Source organism: Dromaius novaehollandiae, chromosome 9, assembly GCF_036370855.1.
Source record: "Dromaius novaehollandiae isolate bDroNov1 chromosome 9, bDroNov1.hap1, whole genome shotgun sequence".
Taxonomy (NCBI): Eukaryota; Metazoa; Chordata; class Aves; order Casuariiformes; family Dromaiidae; genus Dromaius; species Dromaius novaehollandiae.
In genome coordinates this window covers 14,055,487-14,078,689 of record NC_088106.1, presented here as the reverse complement: position 1 = coordinate 14,078,689, position 23,203 = coordinate 14,055,487, and the positions used below count along the sequence as shown (strand labels likewise).

Sequence of the window (23,203 nt, the reverse complement as noted above, 5' to 3'; positions counted from 1 at the left end):
ATGGACATTTTTAAGGACAGCGCAAAATTTGTCAAGAGATAGCCAGTACAAGCAGAGGGTAGCCTCTCCTGTGACATTTTTCTAGCATTCTCGCTTCACCCAACAGTGAAAGAAGCTCTTACATTAAGTATGTTGGGGAGCCACACAGTGAAATTTTGAACCCAAAAGAGAGAGAGACAGAGGGTATGAAGCATAATTGCAAGTGGAGGTTGGGAGAAAGTAAATACCATTCGACTTGAAAAAAATAATTTCACATGCTAGCAAACAAAAATGAAATTTATAAGAAGTTTATTGGATTGGTAAAATGTAATAAAAAAGCATTTGTGATACTTCTTCTGCAAAGAAAAAAGGCATCTGGCGATTTTGCATATTTATTTTCCCTTACAAAACATTAGAAAAGCATAACTGATAAAATAAGGATAACAACTGAAAGAGCAGAGCAAAGAGGAAAATACATCTCAATATAATTGGATAATGCATAATAAAAATACAGAAAACATGCTTAAAACAGCTTTCATTCTCTTACTGTAAAAAGTCATTTTATGTGTTGAATAAAAAATATATGCCGGTTGCTCTGAAAATTGCAGTTTAGAGGAGGTAACTAGCTGAGAACAATATATATATATCTATATATATTTATAAATATAGAAAATGTGTATATGCTGCATCTGTCCTCAGAACAAACTGGAATAAATGGTTTTCAATTCATGCACAAAAGTTATCAGAGAAAAAACTTCATATATTACCTAGTGGACCAATCCTGTAAGGTGCTGATTGCATTTCCTGAGCGCCCTCAAAGCCCTGTGGAAGTAGTCAATGAAGGAGACAAGCGGCCTGAAGAGTTCAGTGAGAAGGGAGGGTACTCAGCACCTCCCAGGAGGCACACTCAGCAACTCGCAGGATTCAGGAAAACTCCAATGACAGGAGGATCGGGCCCCTAACAGACTTGGGTAGTGCTTGTGCTCAGCAAGGGGTAAAACTCTGGTACCCCCAAGTTCTGACAGACAGGAGACCAGTCCTAAAAGCTCAAGTAATGTTACTTCATTAGGATTTGAGGGCATGGAGTTTGCAGCAGAAGGCATTCCTCATATAGGCAATGTCTCCTTTATGCCCCTCTCTTGCCCAGATAACTAGGCTAGTGATTCACATTTAAAAGGAAGATGCTTCCCACACCACTGAGAGCCTCTATCTGCTGGTGCAGAACAAGGGGAAGTGTGACCAGTCATGCTCCCCTCCCAACTGCAAGAAGGAAATAATGCAAAACCTTTATCTCAAAGGCTAAACCAACTATTACCATAAAACTGAAATACCACCTCAAACCTGGCCTAATCTTCCACTATGAATTAACACACACCTAGTAGACAAGATCATCAACAAACCCTAGAGCAGACAGGTCTACGGTTGGCAGGGATAGGCCAAAGCATAGCAGCTTCAGAGGACAAATATGTTCCTGGGTGCACTCCCTCCTTGCAGTTTGCAAGAACTAAGCAGCTCTCCCAGCTCTGGGGAGGTTCACAATGGCTACAGAAAAGGCACGTAGCCAAGAGGAATCCTTCTTCTGGAATGACCCACATGTGGTTATGACCCTCTTGTAAGTAAAGTAAAGCCAGCATTAGAGGTTAGGCTCTGAAACACTACAAACCTTTGCTGTTTGTTCCGAGCTGGAAGGCGCTGTACCAAAACTGCTGAATCAGTGCTCCTGGTCTCTCATCTGACTAACTGGAGGGTAGGCACCTGGAGACTGGCCTCTGTCTCTGTGACAGCCCAGAATACAAGCCATGGTGCAGCAAACTACAAGACCCTTAAAGAAGGTGAATTCCCACCAAGGCAGATCCTTTCTAGCAAAATCAAAAGAAAGTACAGGCATAACTTATTCTGCCTATACCTTAACCAACACTCAGTCCTCGCTCTCTAGATGGACAGCAGAAGAGGACACAGTGGTGAAGTACTAGGCATTAAACCATCCAAGCCTTCCGTTTGCTGCATTTCGAACAAACCTGACAATTCCTCTCTGACTGCAGCTGGGAAAACAGCTTCCTAAAGCATGATTTTGGGGACTGAAAGTGAGAGTACATCAGCTCAGCTAACATCCGTATTCTGAGTAGTACTAAACACCAGCCTTTGGTCCATCTTTGAATCTTCCCCTCTAACATTATACAAAAAAAAAGAGTAACGGAGAGTTTAGAACAGACAACATCAAGCAAATAAAATCTCCAGATATGGATGACCCTGGAGTTCTGCGGTAAGATACAGAGACCTTTCAGGAGATACACCGGTACCTCCGCTATTGAACAGTTGTCTACAAGACAATGAGGTGTGTTAAGCAAGATGACAAGCAATGTTGATGGGATAAGCCATGGCTTTGCCTATCCCAATGGAGAACAGAGGCTCAAAATTAATCTCTTGCTTCTGTTCCACATCTTTCTCAGGGTTTCCTATCCCTGCTCTGCACTAGGGTTATTTCTCTGCTGCCCATGAAGGAGTGCTGCAGGTCTCTGAAAAGGCACATAGTGAAGAAAGTAGAAAACACTTTCTGTAAAGGCAACTCAGTTAATAGCGTACTCTTCATCTTGCTGGTTGTGCTGCTTAGATGCTTGTCAGGTGCTTAGCTACTTGGGCATGAGGCACATTAGAAATACTACTTTTTGGATGGATAGAGCAAACAACTAGATCAGGCTCAGAGGACAGGCAGAAAATGTCCACTTGCCAAACCGGAAGCGGTTTCCTACCCATACAGAACGGTCAATGAAACACTGTCAGATGTAAAAAAAAAAAAAAAAAAAAGCCCCAGTTCTGTCTTTTCAATGGGTATAATCTCAACATAGTTGAAACACAAACCACAACCTCCGGCTGTGCATTTCAGTGCAAACTGCTCTTATTTCATACAACCCTGAATGAAACATTAGCACAAAGGCAGCCTAATTAGAAGAGGATCTCCTCCTCCCTCCCCTCAAATTCTAATCATTGCACACAATCCCATAGCTAACGACAGAGAAAAAAACACCTGTTTCTGGCAAAATACTTGCACTGCAAAGATGTTAAGTTAAGCAAAAATAAAAACATGATCAAGCCCTAGGCTGGACACAGACTCACCACAGGGAGCAGTTCTGCATATGTAGAGTATGACGTGGACTTGGCTTGGTTTGCAGGCCTTCCTCGCCCCCATAGCTGCAGGGAATACATACTGCAGCAATATGGCAAGCTATAGCTGGAGCGAACGTTAGCACAGGAGGTCCTGGGCTCTGGCACAAGCTTAGGGAACACTACAGAAGGTGACATTTTTCTCATTCTTGACTGAACAGCCACCACCAAGAAAGAAAATAACAATAATGTGAAACTACACTGAATAGCCATCTCCCTTTTATTTTCAAATCTGAGCACTTTCCCAAATGAAGACATTCCTCCCACCTGGAATTCATATTTGGAAAACTTCCCTACATCATAACTATGGAATTTACTTTCCGATTGTATTTTTTGGTCTTAAAATCTAGTTGAGCTTTCCTAGAGAGAGTCCCTGATTTTGTTTTAATTCAGTGCCCAAATGCCAGAATGTCTCTGTATCATATAGGGCACAGAACAAGACTAGGACACAACTAGCAATGAGTAAAAATAATGACACCATTAAAGAGCGCATGGTTCTGACTATCAGAAATGCTGAAGCAGCAAAGCTTCTATGGAATAAAATTAGCATGAGTTTCAGAAACTTCGCTATTTAAAAAGAATCAGAGCAATTATGTCCTTTAGTTTTTGCTACGTTTATTATTTTCACCTCTCTCTTCTCACAGATGAAATGGGACTGGCCAGTTCTTTCTCCTGTTCAGGTCAGCTCTGCTCTGTGGGCTGTCAGATTGCTGGCACAGACCTGCAGATACAGGACTTCCTACACTTCAGGGGAATGCTGAAGAGGAGTTATTTTCTAAGCATCAAACTATTCCTGTTCACCATGCACTCCACTTAAAAAAAAAAAACAAAAACAAAACCCAAAACAAATATCCGAGTCTTTAAACAAGTGGAACAACCCTTTAAGGCTTCATAACAAGCTTTCTGAACCTGGGATAGAAGGGATGGGAGTGGGAATACATTTTCCTGGTTATGGGAAATAATGAGAAAACCAACATTTCTGGACATGACATGCTGGATAATAACAAATCAGAAGTCTGTTGCTCAGCCCGTTCTGCCAGCCAGCCCCTGTGAGAAAAAACACTGTGAAAAAGACCTTTTGCACTGATGAACTCAAAATCAAAAGAGGAGCAACACAGTGGGAGGAAGGGGGAAGACAGGTACATAGCATGGAAATGACTTGCCTGGAGCAACCACACAAATAGGCAGAAAAATGGTGAATATAAGCTGTCTCCTTATTCCCTTAACCTTGATCCCAAAACTACTTTGCGAATGAACTGGGGGAAGGGGGAAAGCGGCAATTTGAAAATGATGGTTGCTCCAGTTAAACTGTATCTTCCCAAAGAGGAACCAAGGATGGGGCAGGGGGAGATGGCTATTATTAATGTCCTTCCGTATATAGCAAAGCAGACATCCTGCATAATGGCAACACAATACATCAATAATAGCCCAAGAATAGCTTCCTACCATTTTTTTCCCCCGACACTTAGAAACATAAAGAGAAAAATCAAGCTGCTGAGATAAATAGCTGAGTCTCCACCCCCACCTCAAATTGCCTTGGCATATTTTAAAAGATAAATGGTTCTATGAGAAATTTAAATAGCTTTCTCTTTTCTTTTTTGGCAGCTGCAGGAACTGGGTCAGGTGTAGAAATTATTAATTTTGAAGCCTGAAAAACCCATGTTTGAAAGTAAGGGTTTTTTTTCTTTTAAGCATCAACTTTCTTAGAAGTAGAGTTAGAAAAAATTAAAAAATAATTGTGCTTTTTACAAAAGTCAGACCAAAAATGATTAAATAATAGTGCATCCTGCAGCAAAGGGGCAATTTGCATAATAGCTCTATGGACATTAAAAGTATCCATAGCGGATTGTTAATTTTTTTTTGCATAGAGTGTAGTATTTGCACGATGGCTTTTTTTCCTCTTGATCAAACATAGCACTGTGACTATGGCTTAAAGAAAAAGACTGGAGGGGGGCACTGTTCTGCAGTTTTACCCAAACTTTAGTACTCATTTAAAAAGAGATTACAGCCAGAGTGACCAGCACCAAACATTTTCACAAGCAGTCACTTACTCATAGTTAGGTTTTGGGATTGACACCCCAGTGAGCTGAATTGCTTGAGGCTGCACTTCAAGGTGCTCAGTGCTGGTGAGCTGGCATTGAATCACTTGTAAATCACTGCTTTCCCACTTCCACTCAAGTTACTCTTGATTTACACTGATACCGGGTTATGTAGTTTAGCTTGTCTGCATGATGCCAAAAACTATCTGCCTCTTCATGCCGTATCTGGAAGGATCTCTTTGCAACCATAAAGACCAGAATCATAAAGAAAAGAAAAGTCAAATCCTGTAGAAACTGCTCTGAGCAAAGAAATGCTGATATATCAACTCCCTCACTGGACAGTACACTAGCTAAGACCTGTAAAAGGGTCAAATTTCCAGTCCTACAAAGTTTCCAAGATCTTGAAAGATACACAACTGGCATGCAGCCTACTCCCTTCACTGCACAGCTGGTAAAATTCCCTGTTACACGCGTGCTGTGTTCCAAGTCCCAAATCAGGCAGTTACGTGAGAAAGAGGAGAACCCTCTCATTTAGACCCACTGCACCTCCACAGGGCTCACAGTTTGTGCCGTTCTTCCTTTAGTGACCAACCAAAAACTTAAATGGTGGCAAAGGCACAGATGTAAATAGAACTGCAATGCCTAGAAAGTCAGAACATAGATAGGATCAGAAGACAGACTGTAATTACAGGCCCTGCTACTTATTACATAGGCCAGTTGTGTTACATGAGCCTTCTGTGGAAACTTCCTGTGTAATTAATAAAGCAGAAACAGAATACTTTTGCAATCACTCTTCTAGATTTTACTGTGGGGGTCCAATCCTGCCATCCTGGATTAGCTCTAATCATAGTCAATCTTTCTTCGCATCAACTGAAGGCATCTGTTCTGAAAGACTTTCAAAAAAAAAAAAAAAGAAAAAAAGAGAGAAAAACCTCACTGCAAACCTACACCATGCAATCAAGAAGGAAAGGAAATCGATTCTGAAAACCCCCACCCAGATCGTAATCTGACAATGTTTTCAAGGCATCTGGCAGAAAAGGAGGAGGAAAAAGAATGCTGTGAAATATTTTAAAAAAAATGTATTCAGGAATACATGAGAGAGAGAGGTGATTTGCAAAGGGCTGCATTCTTTGTAAGCCAAAAATGAAAGCACCACCTTCTGCATAGTCACACGGATGCCCTTGGCCCAAGGAAGAGCGGTCCTGAGAACAAGCACCAGGCACTGATTCAGCAGGGACTGGCATGACAGCGTCAAGGCTGGTGAGCAGGACCAAAGAGCTTGCCCTGCACACCGGGGTACGCACAGTGGGAAGTCAAGGGTAAGGCAAACGAGAGAGTTACTAATATGGCAAAAGAGCTGAGTGTTCACAGCCCACAACTGACCCTCCTCATCTGCAGCTTCCATCAGATTTTCATCAGAGAGGAGAAACAGGACAACCCAAGGACGTATTTCTCCTAAAAGCATTTCCCTTACTACTCACACTCTTACCAAAGAAGGACATCCAACAGAGGGGAAAACTGCCCTGCGGGATTTGAGATGCACTGAATGGCACTTTCCTTTGCTCCAGCATCTAGCATCTTGCCCTCTCCATCCTTAAATCCCCACCAGCATGGAGCACCTTTCAAGAAAGATCTTAACTGCGTCTGGCCACTGGGCTGGTCCCAAACTGCATCGCTAAAGCAGGCTCAGCACAAGGCCCTATGTGCCCTGGGGTTACAGGAGGGGAGCAGCAAAGCAGACAGATGCTGAACTGCTCTTTGCCTCGACTACATCCACTTGCCTGGAGTCCAGTTCCAGTGGAAACTGTAAAAGACTTCAGGGCAAGCGCTGGGCATGCAAACAGGACCAAAGTGGTTCTGATAAGCTGAAACAAAAGCCACTCTGGAACAAAACCAGTGCAGCCACAATCCCCACAGCGCTTGTGTAAGATAGAAAGAACGAACCCCTAGAATGTATGTATCAAAAGCCATTTTATGCGGATTTTTCCTTCTGAATATTTAAAACATGGTGAATATTAAACTTCAGAGATTCTTAATACGTTCCAAAGCCCCACGGACTTTTGAAATGCTAGCTCATCAATATGCAACATCTAATCTTGTCAAAAAAAGAGGGGGGGGGAAAAAAGCGATTCATCCTTTGCTCGTAGAGGTTACAGAAAGAATCCTAAGGAAAAAAACTTCCAGCATCTTATGCAATAGGTTAAATTTACAGTGGTTGGGAAAGTTTCACTTTCTGCAAGAAAGAGGGAAAGTGACTGTACATGCATTGCTGCTGGAAGCTTCTTCTAAAGTGTGAGGCTGAAACTGTGTAGCTGGATTACAGTAAGTAGTTTATTAAAAAAACAAGGCTTGTGGCTTTGCATCTTCTTCCAGTCAAATGTAGTCTCAGGATCCCCCCTCCAAAGGCCAGAAGACAGTGCGCCACCTAAAAACGCGTTCTAGTCCAAAATCCTGTGGTTAAAATGGCTTTGCTTGTTTATAAAGTTTAGTGTTTCGTATCGCTTGCATCTGACCTTCAGCAGAAAGAAAAGCTCAGTTAAATTGTGCAAATATGTACCAAATGAGAGCAAGGGAAAGCGGCCAAAAATGCTGCATGAGCTTTTGCAGGGCTGCAGCCTTTTAGGAGCACCAGTGAGATGAACTGGATGAGAGGCCAAATTGATTTAGGCTCCAGGCAGGAGCTTAAAACACCATGACATCAAAATTCAAAAAGAAAATGTTCTGTTACTGCAACCCTAAATTTCCTGCACATGAAAACACTGTTTTCTTTCATCTTTAGGAGATGCTAGTTCTGTAATCCGACATTTAAAAATGAACAAACAAGCAGGAGTCAGCTGACAAAAGATTCTCACTGCTGAATGGAAGTAGGTCACTCTGAGTATTTTGCCTTTACAGTCTGGCTTAATATTGGTGTTGTACGCAAAACAGCAACAAAACTGCACTGGAGATAGGGAAAGATTCTAATTTTGTCTTTTCAATGACAGTTAGCATTAACATTCTGCATTAATGTGCAATGCCTCCCCAGTACCTGATATCTGGTTAATTGGGGGGGAAGGGGGGGGGGAAGCAAACCACACAGTAAAATAAACCAAAAAAATCTCACTGGTCAGCCTGCATTTAAAGACATCTAAGTATGAATACTTGGGCAGACAGGAATTTTCCTGAAGGTACATAAAAGAAAATGAAAGCTCTACATACAAGACAAAATAAAATCTTGTCTCTCACAAATGCAAATTCTGGCTGCCCTTTTACACAAATATATTAAAGGAATAAAACTGGAGGAAAAAATAAAAGAGGCAATGCTAATAAATTCATTTTTGGAGAAAAAATATTTAAAAACAAACAAACTATCCTTCAAACAAATTTCTTCATGATAAATCCCTGCAATCATGTGGTTCTAAATTACATGGTTAAATATGACTGAAAAAGTAAGGCACAATTTCACAATCATTTTAAAAGCAATAATTATAATCATTTTCTTTGATATCCATGTGGCAGGCCACTGATACTATGGATGCACAAAACTACTTGATTAAAGATCTGAAAAAGTTTTTCCAACTACTGGCTAAGACTTACAATACCTCTGTGAAGCAAGTTACATACCGTCTTCACTACTACAAGATGAGTGCACGTTGAGCAAAGGGAAAAAGAGGGCAAGAGACCTGCTTGCAGACAATGGGAGATGGAGGCAGAAACATAAAGAGAAGCAGAGTGTCAGATTCCCAGCGAGGGACTCCAGCCCCGGGGAAATGTAAAGTTAACGGCACCACTTGGGGCTTCGGTTCCCTTCTTCATTTTCCAAAAGATCTGGGTATAATGAGAGATGTGGTCTCAAAAAGAACGGAGTGCTCTTGATCCTAGTGAGCAACCCATGGGGCACTTGCTTACACCTTCCAGATGAAGCCAAAACAGACTGGGAATAGGTGGTTAGCAGTGAAGCCCAGTGGGATATAGGCAGCATTGCCTGTGTTGCTACATAGCTGCATCCCCATAATCATCTCCCGTGTGCGTGTGAGTGCATATGCGAGAGTGGGCTGCCAGTGTTCAAGCTCAGTGTTTTTAAATCACAGCAGAAAACTCTCAGGCTAAAGATGAGAACTGTTTCCCAAAAGGCCGCCAGGACCCCTACTTAGGTTACGTCTTTCCCTTGGATCTTCACGTGAATGCTATAATTTCACAAATGGTTAAATCTACTCTCTCTCTCAACGCTCAGTAGCTCCAAACACCAGACAGGCGATCAGTTATTGCAAATACAAGCTTGAAATACTGAGGAAGACAGGTAGTATTTCTAGAAATGTTTGAGGAGAAATGCTATTCTCTAACCCAAAAGGATATGTGGAGATTGAAGTTCAATCAGTATCTCTTGATATTCATGACAGCAGCCATAATATGCTTCTATTCATTAATTTCAGAGTAAACACCAAAAAATTGCAATTGTTACAGAAAAAGACATGGGCACTCCTTGTTACCAGCCACTCCATGGCTTTAAGATGGAAAAGAAAAATAAACCCAAAAGAACCAACGCTGTTATTTTAAGAAGAGTCACATTATTTGGATTATTCTAACAAAGGCAATAGTGACTTCAAAGTTAGCAAAACTAGTAAAAAAAATAGGGGAAAACATCTTGTGAAAAGCTTCAAAGGTTCAATTTTACCAGTTCCAATACAGAGCCATTTTCCAAGAACACAGGTAGTTTTTTTAATAGGATTTTTATCCTAATAAATTTTCAAAATTGTGATAGAAACTTTAATTTACCAGTAAAAGAAAACCAAGAACCACATAAAAATTGAGAAAGACAACATGGGTTTTGAGAAATGAAAATATTCGTTAACAATTCTGAAATCTATTCAGATAAAAATTCTCAATATGGTTTTAATTATAATAGCAAGAAAAACTGTTGTGGATAGCATTGCAAAAACAAGACAACTTGTCATTAAAAAAATGGCCCTTCTGACATCACATAATTTAGTGTAAAAATTGTGACCAGCTCTAACTGGAAATAGTGTTCTCACAGCTCTCTCTTTGTAATTTGTACTTAATTTGTACTTACTAACCTCTAGATAGGACTAAGTAGTTCCTGCTATCCTTTGGCAACAAACCCTCAATTACCATTACTAGTGTTTTCTACTGAGAATTTCACCACAGTGAAATTCTTCAGTACATTTTTCTCTGCTAGCCCTCACTTACAGTATTCAAATCTATATAAAGTGTAATCAGCACAGCTTAGTGAACAAATATCAAATCAACATGCTGAATCAACTGCAGGAACCAGGTATTAATAAAAAGCAATTAAAAACTCAAATCCTTTTTGAGCTGTTCAGCTAAGGCACCAGGTATCTAATACTGCCATCTCTGACACTGAAGGAGGACACAGACACAGGATTTCCCTTACAGACCTTCTCTGGGGTTCAGTTATCCCTTTATCCCTCATCTGCTGCAGTTTCTCAAAATTAAAAGGAATGGTATTGTAAAATCAGCCTTTATCAAGCCTAGGCTAGGCTTCGCTGACCATACCAGGTAGGAGCTGCTACATGTTCAACGACAAGATTTCAGCTATGACTTGTTGCATATTCTCTTCAACACCCACCATTTCTCCAAAAGACACCTCATCCTCATTCTCCTCAAGCACGTTTTGCTGATAGGCAGAAAGTCAACGTAAGGCCTGTGTCTCACTCAAGTCCTGCTTCTGCTGCCAGGCTGAACACTATACGTAGAGTTCACCATGACAAACACTTTGCTACTCCCACACCTCTATGATTAAGTCATTGCCCAAGTGTTTCGCAGCTGTGATAAAAATCTAAGAATTAAAATATTAAAAAACAAAAACACAATTAAAGGTGCATTAACTGATAGGCTAGAGCAATGGTGTTGCTTTCTGTTTTTAAAAGCAACATTCAGGCAATGATTAAAATAAGTGAAAATAAAACCATCACATTCACAAAATACTAGTGTTAGCCTTGGGGATATGCTTAAGGATTAGGCCGTAACCAAGGCAACCCAATCTTCTGTAGAAAGTTTAAGCAGACATTTAAACCCATGGTTCAAAGATACAGTAAATCTGGCTGTAGGGCAGCTTGTGACGTATGGGAAATGCCACAGCCACCTGACACAAAGCCCCGATCTTGTTTTAATTCACCCTCTTGTTGTACAAACGTTATGCTGGATCAGCTACTGCTTGTCCTCCTGCAGCCGGCCTAAAGGCGACGCAGAGCTCTATCAGGCGTTCTGGGCAATTTGACAGAAATGCAACTGTGCCCACATCCTGCCCAGATCAAATCTGTATGACTGGGCAATACAGAAATGATTGTAGAACCATGGCTTAAGTCACACCATGTAACAATTTTAAGCCTATGCCTAAACAAACCCCATGGGCTTAAATATTTTGCTAAATTAGAACCTGATCCTGGACCCTCTTGGGCCCTATCTGGCCACACAAAACATGGGATCAAGCTCTACTTGCCAACAAATACTAGAAAAAGCCAAAGCAGCACAAGCAAAAATTCTGCAGACTCAAACAGAAATGTCTGTGTGATCTTCCAATTCTTTCTGAAAGGAACATTTTGGACATTACCATAGCCACAGATGATATGAATTTTCTTCATGGCTAAGAAGTGCATCTTAAAAAAGCAAGGTCTCTTTGGCAAAAAAGACTCTTTCTTTGGAACAGATAAATGAGGATATATAATAAACACACGATAAAGACTGCAATGAAGCAATATCCCAGTGGTTCTTAACTGCAGTGCAAGGGAGACAGGTCCACCAGCATTTCCTAATTAAATCCTGATGCATCGAGGGGAGATTTCCATACACAGGTGGTTGATGAGAGCCTCTATGCTACATGTATATATGTGCAATTTCTTTCAAACACATTTATAGCAATTTTTGAAGTCAAACCACATGCATTACAGAAAATGAAGAAGAGTATTTTGGATACCTGCTCCTTCCAATGGGTAGTTGGCCTTAGTGTTTCAGAGGTGAAAGCAAAAGCATGATAGTACCTTTGTCCAGATACGCAGGTATAGAAATTAGCTGCAATGCATCAAATAATAGCACCACTCAAGCTTTGTCAAACTGCTTTCACCCATGATGTACTTAATGGTTGAAAAGTTTGGCTCTCACCTCCCTGCACACCAGTCCAACTCACCACAGCACCCTAATAATGGGGAAATTCAGATCTAGATGTCCTAGCTGGCCCTTAACTTTCAAATGGGCAGGAATCCCAAACCTACATACCAGTGTACTTTTCTAGAAAGAGAAGACAGTGTTCTGAAATCAGTAGTTTGGGCCAATCTGTGATTAATTTAACTCGCATAATGTCCCCAGGAAGTTGGAGAGAAGCCCTCTTGTGCAGATGGCAGAAGACAAGAGATAAGCCGTAGGACTTGCTCTGAGTACAGCCTATGGTAGGGCCACAGAAGGCCCAAAGGCTTCAGCTCTTCTGAGTCTCTTATCTAGGCCATGTTCTGCATGCAGCTACAACAGCTGGCTCCCACCAGTTTGCATAACGTTATTCAGGAGCATCTCATCAGCTACCTGATTTAAAACTAACAAGAATAAGGAAGTTCAGAGCTCTGTTTGCTGCCTGGTGACTGGCTTGCTCTGTGCCCGTGTACATCACATCCCTCCCTGTACTTTCCAGAGGTGTAAAATCCTCCACAGGGATACGGTGGAAGCTGTAATCCCAGCTCTGAACTTCTGTATTTTTGTAGGGCTAATTCAAACTGGATTTGCTCAATAGTTGTGAGGGTTTTCGACTGGTGGTGGTGGGCACCGCATATAATGAAGCAAGCTCAAAAGTACCTTATGTGCCACACTTCGGGATCCCAGATGGAATCTGGCAGGAGTCACGGTACAAAAAAAATCTGTTTATGTCTGAAGCAGTAAAATTCTTGAAGGCTAGGGTAGAAATCTATTATGAAAATGTTAACTGCTTCAGCACAGCCACTACGGTGGAGAATGATTTCTTTTGCTTACCTTCTACGAAGGAGGATTCATTTGGGGAATCTCCCCTGACATCAGTGGAGCTTGCCAATATACAAACCACATAAGGAACAGAGGTTTCAGATCTGTATTTCTGTATCTGAATTCACTGTTGACAGTTAAAGCTATTAAGTTCCACAGTGCTCTTCCATAAAGGTTAGTGCCTAAACTGAAAGGAAATGTACCATTTGCAGGAGCTGCAGTGTGTATCTCAATTCTTCCTCTTCATTTCCTATCGGTCCACCTCATATAACTTTTTTTTCTTTTCAGCATTAGTGGGTATATCAGACTTCTGTTACCGAGATTAAAGAAGGAGGCACCACATTCTCATTGTTTTTCAGTGGGTGCATGAAAGAAAATGTTAGAACTTAATCTTGAAAAGTGCCGGTTTGTTACTAATATGGTCAATCAGCCTGCAACTGTTTCAGTTCTGCTTCTTAATTTGTTAAGTGCATAGAAAGGTATCTTCTTTGATTACATCTGCAAATAAGATATTAATGTCAATTCAGTGATATGAAAATTACTCCCTCACTATGTAATTTGCACTTTAGTTATTATGGGTTTCATGAACGAGAGAATATTATAGCTGCACAGAATAAGCCATGGATTTATAATTTTTTTTAATTAACAAAACTGAAAAACAAGAAACTCTAACAACAAGAAAAAAAAGAGGTGTCTGTGCCCAGCTTTTTACTTGCCATGGCATAAGTATTAATTCTGGACAGAAGATAAAAATGCTGCTCAAGTAATAAATAACTGAGATGAAAATGAAAGAAGAAAAAACTGCTTGCTTTTTGGGATGGCATAGAGAAGGGTTTAACACTTCCTTTAGCTTTCTTAAGATAAAAACTGAACTACAGCTTTTTTTTTTTTTTTTTTTTTTTTTAAAAACAGAACTCCAAATCATGCATGCTACAATCAGTGAATAATGTTCCTGTCTATCCCAAGGTTTGATTCAATTCCTGTTGCAGTAGATGGGAATCCACCCCTTGCAGTCAGCAGAAGATAGAACAAGACTCCATTGCTTATCCGTCTGTCTGCCTGGGAACCAGCACTGCCACTGGGCCTGCTATAATGGGATGCATGAAAGAGTGGCACAAGATTTTTTTGAGCATCCCTTTGCACTGCAGTTCTATGCGGTAAAGTTCCTTGAAACCACTGGGATTTGAAAAAGTATTTGCAGCCTCAGATCCTTAAAAGATCTCAACAGGTGTAATTTGCTTTATACATCTAGTAAATTTTGAGAGAGAGAGTGTGTGTGTAGTGTGTGTGTGTGTGTAGTGTGTGCCTGTGTACAGTGTGTGCAAGCTCACATCCTTCTGTGACTGCTCATATATCTGTGAATTGGAAGCATCACTACCAAATAAATTTATGCAGTAGCAAAATATAATTTCATAAGGAAAAAAAAAAAACCTATTAAACTGGAAGGGAATGGAGACAAGAAAGGGCCTAAGAAAAAGATGTAGGTAACAAATCTGTGTCCTAAAGATATGAGGTCACACCTACACTCTTATGTGCAGTACGTTTGAAGTTGCATGGTTTTTGTTGTGATGAGAGAGATGCTGGTTCTACTCTCATCCTGGTTTTACCTTCTATTACAATGGAGTTATTTCTGCTGGTGATCCAGTTCCCATTAAAGTCAATGGAAGGTCCCCAAGGCTTCAAAGAGAGCTGGATCAGGTTCTCAAGAGGATTTGGGAGAATAAGCTAGCTCAGCCACCTTCATGTGCTGCTTAGGAGACAGGAATCAAACACAGAAATATTGTTAGGACCATATTCAGACTTCCTTCTATAGGCACATAACTTTGGTGCTGTGACCCCTTCCCTCCATTAGCTCTAGAGATAGCAGGTGATCTGACTCACTCACCACCCACCTAAAGAGTCACGTCTAAATTAGGTGCCTATTGCAGGCAGTCTGAACACAGCCTTTACAACTGCCCTCTTGCTCCAAGGCCTTCCAGTTTTACTTTTTTTTAACAAAGACTTAGGCCCTAGGCTGGAAAAAAATCATGCAAAGCTTGTGCAATTCTCCCAGCAGGCAGACTGGGGAGGGTCACAGTTGATACTCAGAGATCAGTGCTGGCCTTAGCAGTAAGAGCCTGGATCCGAGCTGAGTTGCAGGTCTTGCAAAGGATGTGTCCATCCAGAGGGTAACAGCCCTGATTGTCCCCTTCAGACAGGAGGCCGCCACAGTCCTAGGCAATAAGCAAACAGAAAGAACGAAGTGAAAAAAAAAAAAAAAGAACAAGATTAACCAAAGAATCTATCAGTCAAAGAAACTCTCTCCTCACTCTCCACCTTGTAACAGGATCTAGCTTGAGTCAGCGTAAAGCATGAAGCTGAGGTATGTGATGTCTTTCACGATTAAGCCATTCCCTGATAAGAGACAATGCTGCAGAGAAGATGGGTTCCCAAGCTCTCTGCTAAATTTAATCCAATTGAAAATAAAAGGAGATTATTCCATTTGCATTTCTGAGGAAGGAAAGGTCTTCAGCATTGGAGAAAACATCAAACTTAAGCACATATTTATTAATGCGAAAAAGGATAAAAAAAGAAGCATCCCTGGGAAGGAAGTTTGGTACTAATATCTGACTACAGGTAATCTCCTTTGGAAGAGTCAATGCACAAAGCTCTAGCAGCCCTGCCAGGGGTAACAGCCTAGAAAACTCCCTGCCTATCTCCCATTACCAGAACTGCCACCTGTACTCATACTGCAGTTGGCCTAAAAGGTTGTGACCAAAAGGAGGATTTCACTGGAGCAGCTGCAGAAGACACCCCACTGGAAGGCCCAAACCTTGCCCCAGAGACCTCAAAACCTAAACAGCCAAGTACAGCTGCTAGGAAAGTCAGGAATTCGTCCTCATGGTGTAGTCAGGCAATCATTTAGCCAAGGATTTCCGACAGGGCTGTGGTGAGGGGACTGCAGCTTTCTTGGGGGCCATCCCCCTTCATCATAAATCTGTGTTTGTAAATACAGCTGGCAAGAAAGAGGTGGAAAAATGAAGAAAAAATATTGTTCCTTTTGAGATAGAGAGTTAGGCACATGGAGATGAAGGCCAAGATGCAAAAGGATTTTCAGACATTGTGGCACACAGGACTACCCTACCTTACTGATCTGGAAGTCTAGCCCTCATTTTTACTGTCTTACTGACTTGCAGCTCCTGTGGGAACCTATGTGTTATGCAGAGATCATAGTGCAGTGACTTCTGAACCAGCAAATCCACATGAATGCTCCAGGTCAACTCCACAGCAGTTTAACTGTCTGTCAGATGATGCTGCAAGTTAATAATGTACAGTCCTGGGACCTGTGTTGGTCATTGTGGAGTCGTGTGAGTGTCTGTGTCCTGTGCTCTCCACTGCATCTACCTCTGCTATTCAGGTGTGTGGAGCAAGCTTAGGTATCTCAGTAGCCAGGGTGGGGTCTTGCTGCATTACAAGTTAGGCTCTGCAAAACTGAGTGTAGGGATGTCTTTAAAATCTGGGCCTAAGTAATGGGCTGATATGTACCTTGGAAGCTAATGTCAGAACTGAGAATCGAACCAGATGTCTCAAGTCTCAGCCCAGACCTTTACGCATTAGTTCATCCTTTCCAGTTAAAATTATTAAAATCTGCAACTGCGATAAGAAATATGTTTGGTCTCATTTTCTTTCCCTGCCATCTGGCTGATATATTATCCAAGAAGTAACACTTGCATTGAAAAATTCTTGAAGGTTCCCTAACACAGCTGTTACCACATGTTAATTGCTTTAAGGTGATTTTTATTCTCTGTCTTCAGATTCTTACCATCAAAATTATATGAAGTGCGTAATGAAACTGAACAGGAAAGTAGCACAAAAAGCATTGCACAAAACAAGAATGATCATGTTTGTGTGTCCATTAAAACTCTTCAACCCAGAGCCATATGCTGAGTTTCCTGTACAATCTTGCTCAAATTCTAACATGCATTAGCGTTCATTTTAAGAACATAAACATGAGCAACGTTTGTGTCCAAGCTATAATTTATGATGTTCTCAAATATTAAGCTCTAATTAACTGAGTCACATTCTCTTGCTCTCCTAATGAACCTGTTATAAACAAGGGACCTGATTTTCTTCTCATTTGCACTGATATAAATGAAGAAAAATTCCTTGCATGCTGAAGTCAATGAAGTAATTTGATTTTAGAGCCATTGTTACAATAGGGTATGCCTGTCCTGTATGTAACATGAGGCTGTGATGAAATTAAGCCAACCTTTGCTTTCTCACCTTCACATGATTAGAATACTAACCTCACACCGGTAGCACTGGACATGGAAGTCACGATCCAAGGCAACAATGCGTACAGTCTCCTCTTGTCCTGGGGCCGGCATAATAGGCTCCTTACACACTGAACATCTTGGTGCAAATTTCCTTAAAAAGAAGAGATGGTCCTAGTCATCCTCAAACTCAGAGCCAGTCTTTGCCAACTGCACCAGCAAGCCAGAAATGTGGGCATATGTACAAACACACACACACACGTATGCATATATCACAGTTTACATCTGCCCATAACTGCCTCCTCAGAGTCAGGAAGGAGCACTTTAGTCTTACAACTCAATTTCAGTCTTGCAGAATATTAAGGAACATTTTACAGACTATTAAGAGAAGCAGCAAAGCATATTCTACTTGCCCTAAATAACAATTTAACTGTCTGCTGAGTGACCCACGATTGTGACGTCTATGCACTCCTGCAACCCTTAGGTTCAATCCTAGTGTAGCTCTAGGAAAGTCCATGGAACACCTAATGACCAGTAGAGATCACCAGGATTGGCTCCAAGAGCATCTCTTGAAAAAACACTGAAATATTAAAAATTGGAGATGGAACAAAAAGGTAAAGAGTCTTAACTGGGACAGCAAAGGGATGGGCCTTGCACTAATGTTTTGGGGCTTATCCCATCCATTTTAAACTTCTCAACATTGTTCCCACTAAGCACACAGGGATACACTTCTAGCTGGGCTCAGTCTCAAACACAGGAAGCATCAGGGCAAATCTGACCAGCTGCATCTTCTACCTAGAGTCAACTCAGTTACCTATTAGTGCGTTACCCAGGCTTGGAAGGGAACGGGTCTGGGTGCAAAGACAGCAACGCTGGCTCTCCTACAGTCGGCCTGGGTCAGGACAGTATCATCACAGTCACTAGCAGTATGAAGGGATTGGCTCAAATAAGGGTTAGCTCAGAGATCAAGAGGAGCACAAACCTTTCTTTTCCCTCTTATAAATTAGCCAGAAGGGCATACAGTGGAGAATGTGTGTTCTGTATTAACTCTGATTTTGCTCCCCTCAGCTGCCCATGAGAAGTTATAATCTCTACTCCCAGGCAATTGGGGATACATGGGAACAGTTAGCCTGTAGTGAACCTTTATCCACTGTTTTGGTGTGAAACCTATAGGTAGCAATCCCCTGGCTGCAAACTCTGCTCACAAGAAAGAAACTTATACCTACAGAATCTGTTGCCATTTAATGAGAGCCAGGGTCATGGGCTATGGAGTGACACAGGGCAATGCTTATGGCAAACATCGGAACATGAGGAGATCAAAGGCCCTTCTCTTCTGAAATGCCTAGGAAAGACTGACTCCACCACCCAGCCAGTCAAATGAACCACCCCAGAATTAACTAGCTTAAAAAAAAAAATCTATCTGTAGTAAGAATAAAGAAAAATATTAATTTCACTGGCAGCAGATGAAAGATGTCTGTGTAGCTGCAATCTAATGAAAAAATGAATTAAACAGTGGCTATAGTGAGTGCTCTGAAAAATAACTTAAATGGATCATGATATGACCGGAGCTGTAATCGCAGTTAATTATATGCTGCTTCATGCAGGCACTTCCTTGTGCCATTTAGCTCAAATGTGGTGCTTAAAAATACTTTAACATTTCTCTGTCCAGGCCACTGTGGGTAATTCATTATGGGCCAAACATCAACCGCAGTGAACTGGAGATGACTCTTGCTGATAACAGGGGACTTGGATGTGCTACTGGGGGCACCAAGCTCAGGGGGTAGCTAAGTGACAGTGTGAGCACCAGGTACAGTTTTTTTATCACGATGTACAAGGCGGTAGAGCGCTCCACCTGCAGACCAGGGAGGCATTTCCTCCCCAGCCAGTTAAAACTGGGTTTGGCCCAAGTGCTGTTGACTGCGTGGTAGGCTGGCTGAAGGCATTCTGAATGTCTGTCAAGGTCTCCAGCTATTCCATGATCTCTCCCTTAGTCTTCCACTCACGGATTTGGTGTCCTTTCCTTGGATTGATAGCCACCCACTTCCCACTAAGAGTCCCAAGGTACAGATCCAGTTATGGCCAAAAGACTTCAAGGTGGGACATCAGCTCTTGCTCCAACCTTTCTCCTGAAGGGATTTGAGCCCCTGGCTCACAGTGGTTGGGGAAAGAGGAGTCTCCAAATCATATGGGGGTGTGAGGAAGACCCTTTGGGATCCTGATTGGTGTTTTAGCCTTCTTTGGGGCCTCTGCTCATGACTGAATTTTACCTTGCACATGATCTCCAGCACAGAAAGCAAGATGACACACAGCCGCTTCAGCACCTGCCAATTAGCCTGGCCCATCTGAGCCACAGAGAACATTCTCATGTTGGAGTTCAACATGCTGGCTGATCGTGGCTGCTTTCCTTTCTGTCAAGTCAGCCTGCTTCTTTGAGCTTTCAGGCCCACACACTGATGTCACAAGGCTCTAATTAAGTCTACCCCCTTAGAAATTAAGAGATAAATGGCTGAGATGTAAACTCACATTTGTCAGTATTGATTTTCTCTTTTAATTGAGGAGTGTAATGCGTCTGTCTTTTCCATACAGGGGAAACATTTGTGCTCTGATTATATCTACCTGTCTTCCTTAGATTAGCTGTGATGATGGGGGTGGTAGTGGTGGCAGTGACAGAAACTACTTGCAACTGTACCTTTCAACTTACCTTAAATAGCAGTTTCACTATAAATTATTACCAGGGCTGTATTTTTAGCACCTTTAAAAAGCTAATTAGCAACTAGAAACAAGAGTAGCTGTGAGCATCCTGTGGCCAGCTAGATCCCTCTAGCCTGTAAGCAAACACCTGCAGAGGGCAACTGAGCAGGACCTCTCTTAATTGCTCCCTGAAAGAAGGGGGGCAGACACTGATGTGGAAGTGCAGGTACCACCAGCAAAGGAAAATGTGCACATGCTGCAGTGTGGGGTAAGGCAGGAGGGAATGCAGAACAGAGGAACGCAGAGGTTTATCTATAAATTCAGACCTAAGTAAAACAGAGATCAAGGAGCACCAGCCACTAACCAGTTAATCTTGTATGCCACAGTGTGCATGCTTGAAGCAAAGCTCCATGTACTTAAGAGTCCTGGAAGTAAGTGGCAGAGTGTTCAGATTTCTCTGGAGATAGGATAAAAAAGGAGGATTTTTAGGAACAAAAGACAAAGACAATAAGCAAAGCCAAGAGCAGCAGCTTGGGCCATACTTGTGGAAATCCTCGATGCAGTGAATGTTCCCACCGGCATCCACGGTGAAGGGGATCCCATCCAGGCTGCGATGGCACATCACACAGGTGAAGCAATGGGGATGGTAGGCCTTCCCAGTAGCTCGGAGTATCCTTTCCATGATGGGCTTCGCGCAGACACTGCATTGTTCCAGTGTGTTCTGCATAGAAAACATACATGCCAGATGTGAGCACCGTGTCAGCAGGACATTTATAAAGGTCAGCTGGGTTGGAGGCTGCTGGTCTACAGAGAAGCTTTAGGTACTTTCTTTTCATCTCTTCTAGATAAGTGCAGTACAGTCACCAAACACCATGACAACAGCACAGGGTCCAGGTCAAGTCTGTAGCAGGAAGGCAAAGCAGTGTAATTGCTGAGAGAAGACCACAGCCTTCTCTCAGCAACTCTGATAAACGACCAGAGATGGCTCATCAGGCAAGTGTATCTGAGATATGGCAGCTTCTCTAGCCAGCAGCACATGAGGAAGTCATGTAGGCTGTACTCCTGCTTGTTTGCCTTCAGACTGCCTTACCTGAACAACCTTTTGCAGCTGAGTTGATTAGAGACAGCCTCCAGGATGTGTGCAGTGCAAAGCTCAAACTCACACTCCTAGGGCTATACAGAGACCCCTTAACTGCTCTGTCAATACAGCTCTCCTAAAGGATCTTCATCTGCCTTGTAAGTAAATCTTGATCTTTCTCTCCCACCAGGGAGACTTCTGTTGAGCCCAGGGAGAAAACAAAGCTGCGTCTGAAATGAAAGCCTTATGAGGACAGGAGTTCGAGATGACCTAAAGTGCTCATTTATCCCTGGCCCCAGATGTTTGAGATAATGACTGTTAAATGCCAGTTCTAAGGCTGCGCTTCTCGGCTCATGGGTTTTACATACCAGCTTGTTCCTGAAGCACTGAAAACAAAACCCCACCTTTCAAGTGGGCTCCACTGAATGATTCATCTAATTCCAACCTCACTTGCCCCTGCAGTCAGTTATAAAAACACTAACATAAGTTTGCTTCAAATGGCTGTCTGCGGGGCACACCAGCCTTTCAGTTGTGCAAAGTGCCCTTCCAAACCAAACACCTGAAAGACACACACTGTGAATTGAGGGTGCATTCAACAGAAACAGATGCAAAAGATAAATCTGTGGCAAGATCAGTTGGCTCATTTCACTGGACTTTGGGAAAGAGAACTTCACTCACTACCCTTGCTCGATATGTCTGGAGTTATCAGATAATGTTATCAACCAATGTTTGATTTTTGGATGAAGCAGAAAGTCTGCAATTGTTGGGATATACAGAAAAGGAGGGGGGGGGAAACAAATGAAAAGATCAAATGGGACAAAAATATAAAAAGCTACTGAAAGGCAGATTATGTTGACAAACACAGGAAGGCTAAAGCTCTTCTGCTTCCTCATGCAACAAAATTCCCAGGGAAAGTAATGCTTTGACTGACTGCACTGTTATTACTTCTTTGAGCCAATATTCTCAGGGGCAAGATCCAGTCCTTACATGTACAGCCAAAATGTATTGTCAGGAGATGAATCACCAAGAAGCTCAGAGAGGTTACTTCTATACTCAGGCATACACTACCAGACATTACTTCTGGGCTGCAAATCACTGGTAAGATACAAATAGACTTACAGCCTCAAAATTACATATACATACACAGGTTCATATCAGAAGATGAAAAAGATTGTTTTTGGAAAGGTCAGCATGAAAAGTTCTGCATTTCAACCCATATGACAACAGCCTAACACATTTGTAAAGAGAACACAGCCAGACTGGGGTTAGTTTCAGGCTGGGTTTTGCTTTATGCCTTGTAATAATGGGCAGGAAAGAATTATTGCTGGCCTTTCTGTCTGGTTGCTGTCACCATCATCATCATTATAACAGTGGCTGGTATGCCAGAAAAAGCAAGGTCAAAAATTTTCTCCTTGGAGGAAGAACCTGGCAAATTTACTATTTTGCCTTGCATAAGCAGATCACATCACCTCAGTCCATACCCATGCTGTTCTTTGGACTGCCAAGGAGGGAGTGCTGCATATCTGCAGATACTGAAGCAAGGCTGTGCCACTCACTAAGGCATTTTCTATGACAGCTTCTAAATATGTGTTGGTACGGAGTGTTTGCATCACCAAGTCTCTACTTGCTTATTGTTTCCAACACTGGCCAACAACAGAGGCCAAGGGAACAGGGCAAGCAAAACAGTAATTCCTTCGGATATGCTCCCAGCCTCCAGCAATTTCTGGCTGAGGGATTTCCTGAGCCAGAGCTGCCATCTCTGCATTTAATAACCTTGAGTAGACGTTTCTCCTATGAACTTTCCTGATTGCTTTTGAATTCTGATAAGCATTGAACATCCACAACATGGCCAGGAGACCCACAGCTTATCTGTGCATCAGGAGCTGATCTGCTAGGCAGTTCCCATGGCCTGTTACAACAGTCAATGTAACAGCACTCCAGAAAGCAAAATGCAGCAAAACTGAACGGGATCTACCTGGTACTTTGAACACAGCAGAAATCAGCAACTGCAATTCACCCAGCAATACAAGGGGGGATCA

At 42.0% G+C, this 23,203-nt stretch overlaps 1 protein-coding gene across 12 annotated transcripts in view; it reads right to left on the bottom strand.

The window, feature by feature from the left end:
* Positions 1–271: 271 nt before the first annotated feature.
* Positions 272–23,203, bottom strand: part of LPP (LIM domain containing preferred translocation partner in lipoma) — a 367,548-nt gene continuing 344,616 nt past the window's right edge. For all 12 annotated transcript variants that reach the window (XM_064516781.1, XM_064516778.1, XM_064516782.1 and 9 more), the window contains 3 exons: positions 20,629–20,807; positions 17,429–17,549; positions 272–15,355 (listed from right to left, as the gene is read on the bottom strand). In XM_064516781.1, coding sequence (XP_064372851.1) covers positions 15,227–15,355; positions 17,429–17,549; positions 20,629–20,807 — 429 coding nt within the window. In that variant the 3' untranslated portion in view covers positions 272–15,226. The remainder of the gene's footprint in view (positions 15,356–17,428; positions 17,550–20,628; positions 20,808–23,203) is intronic.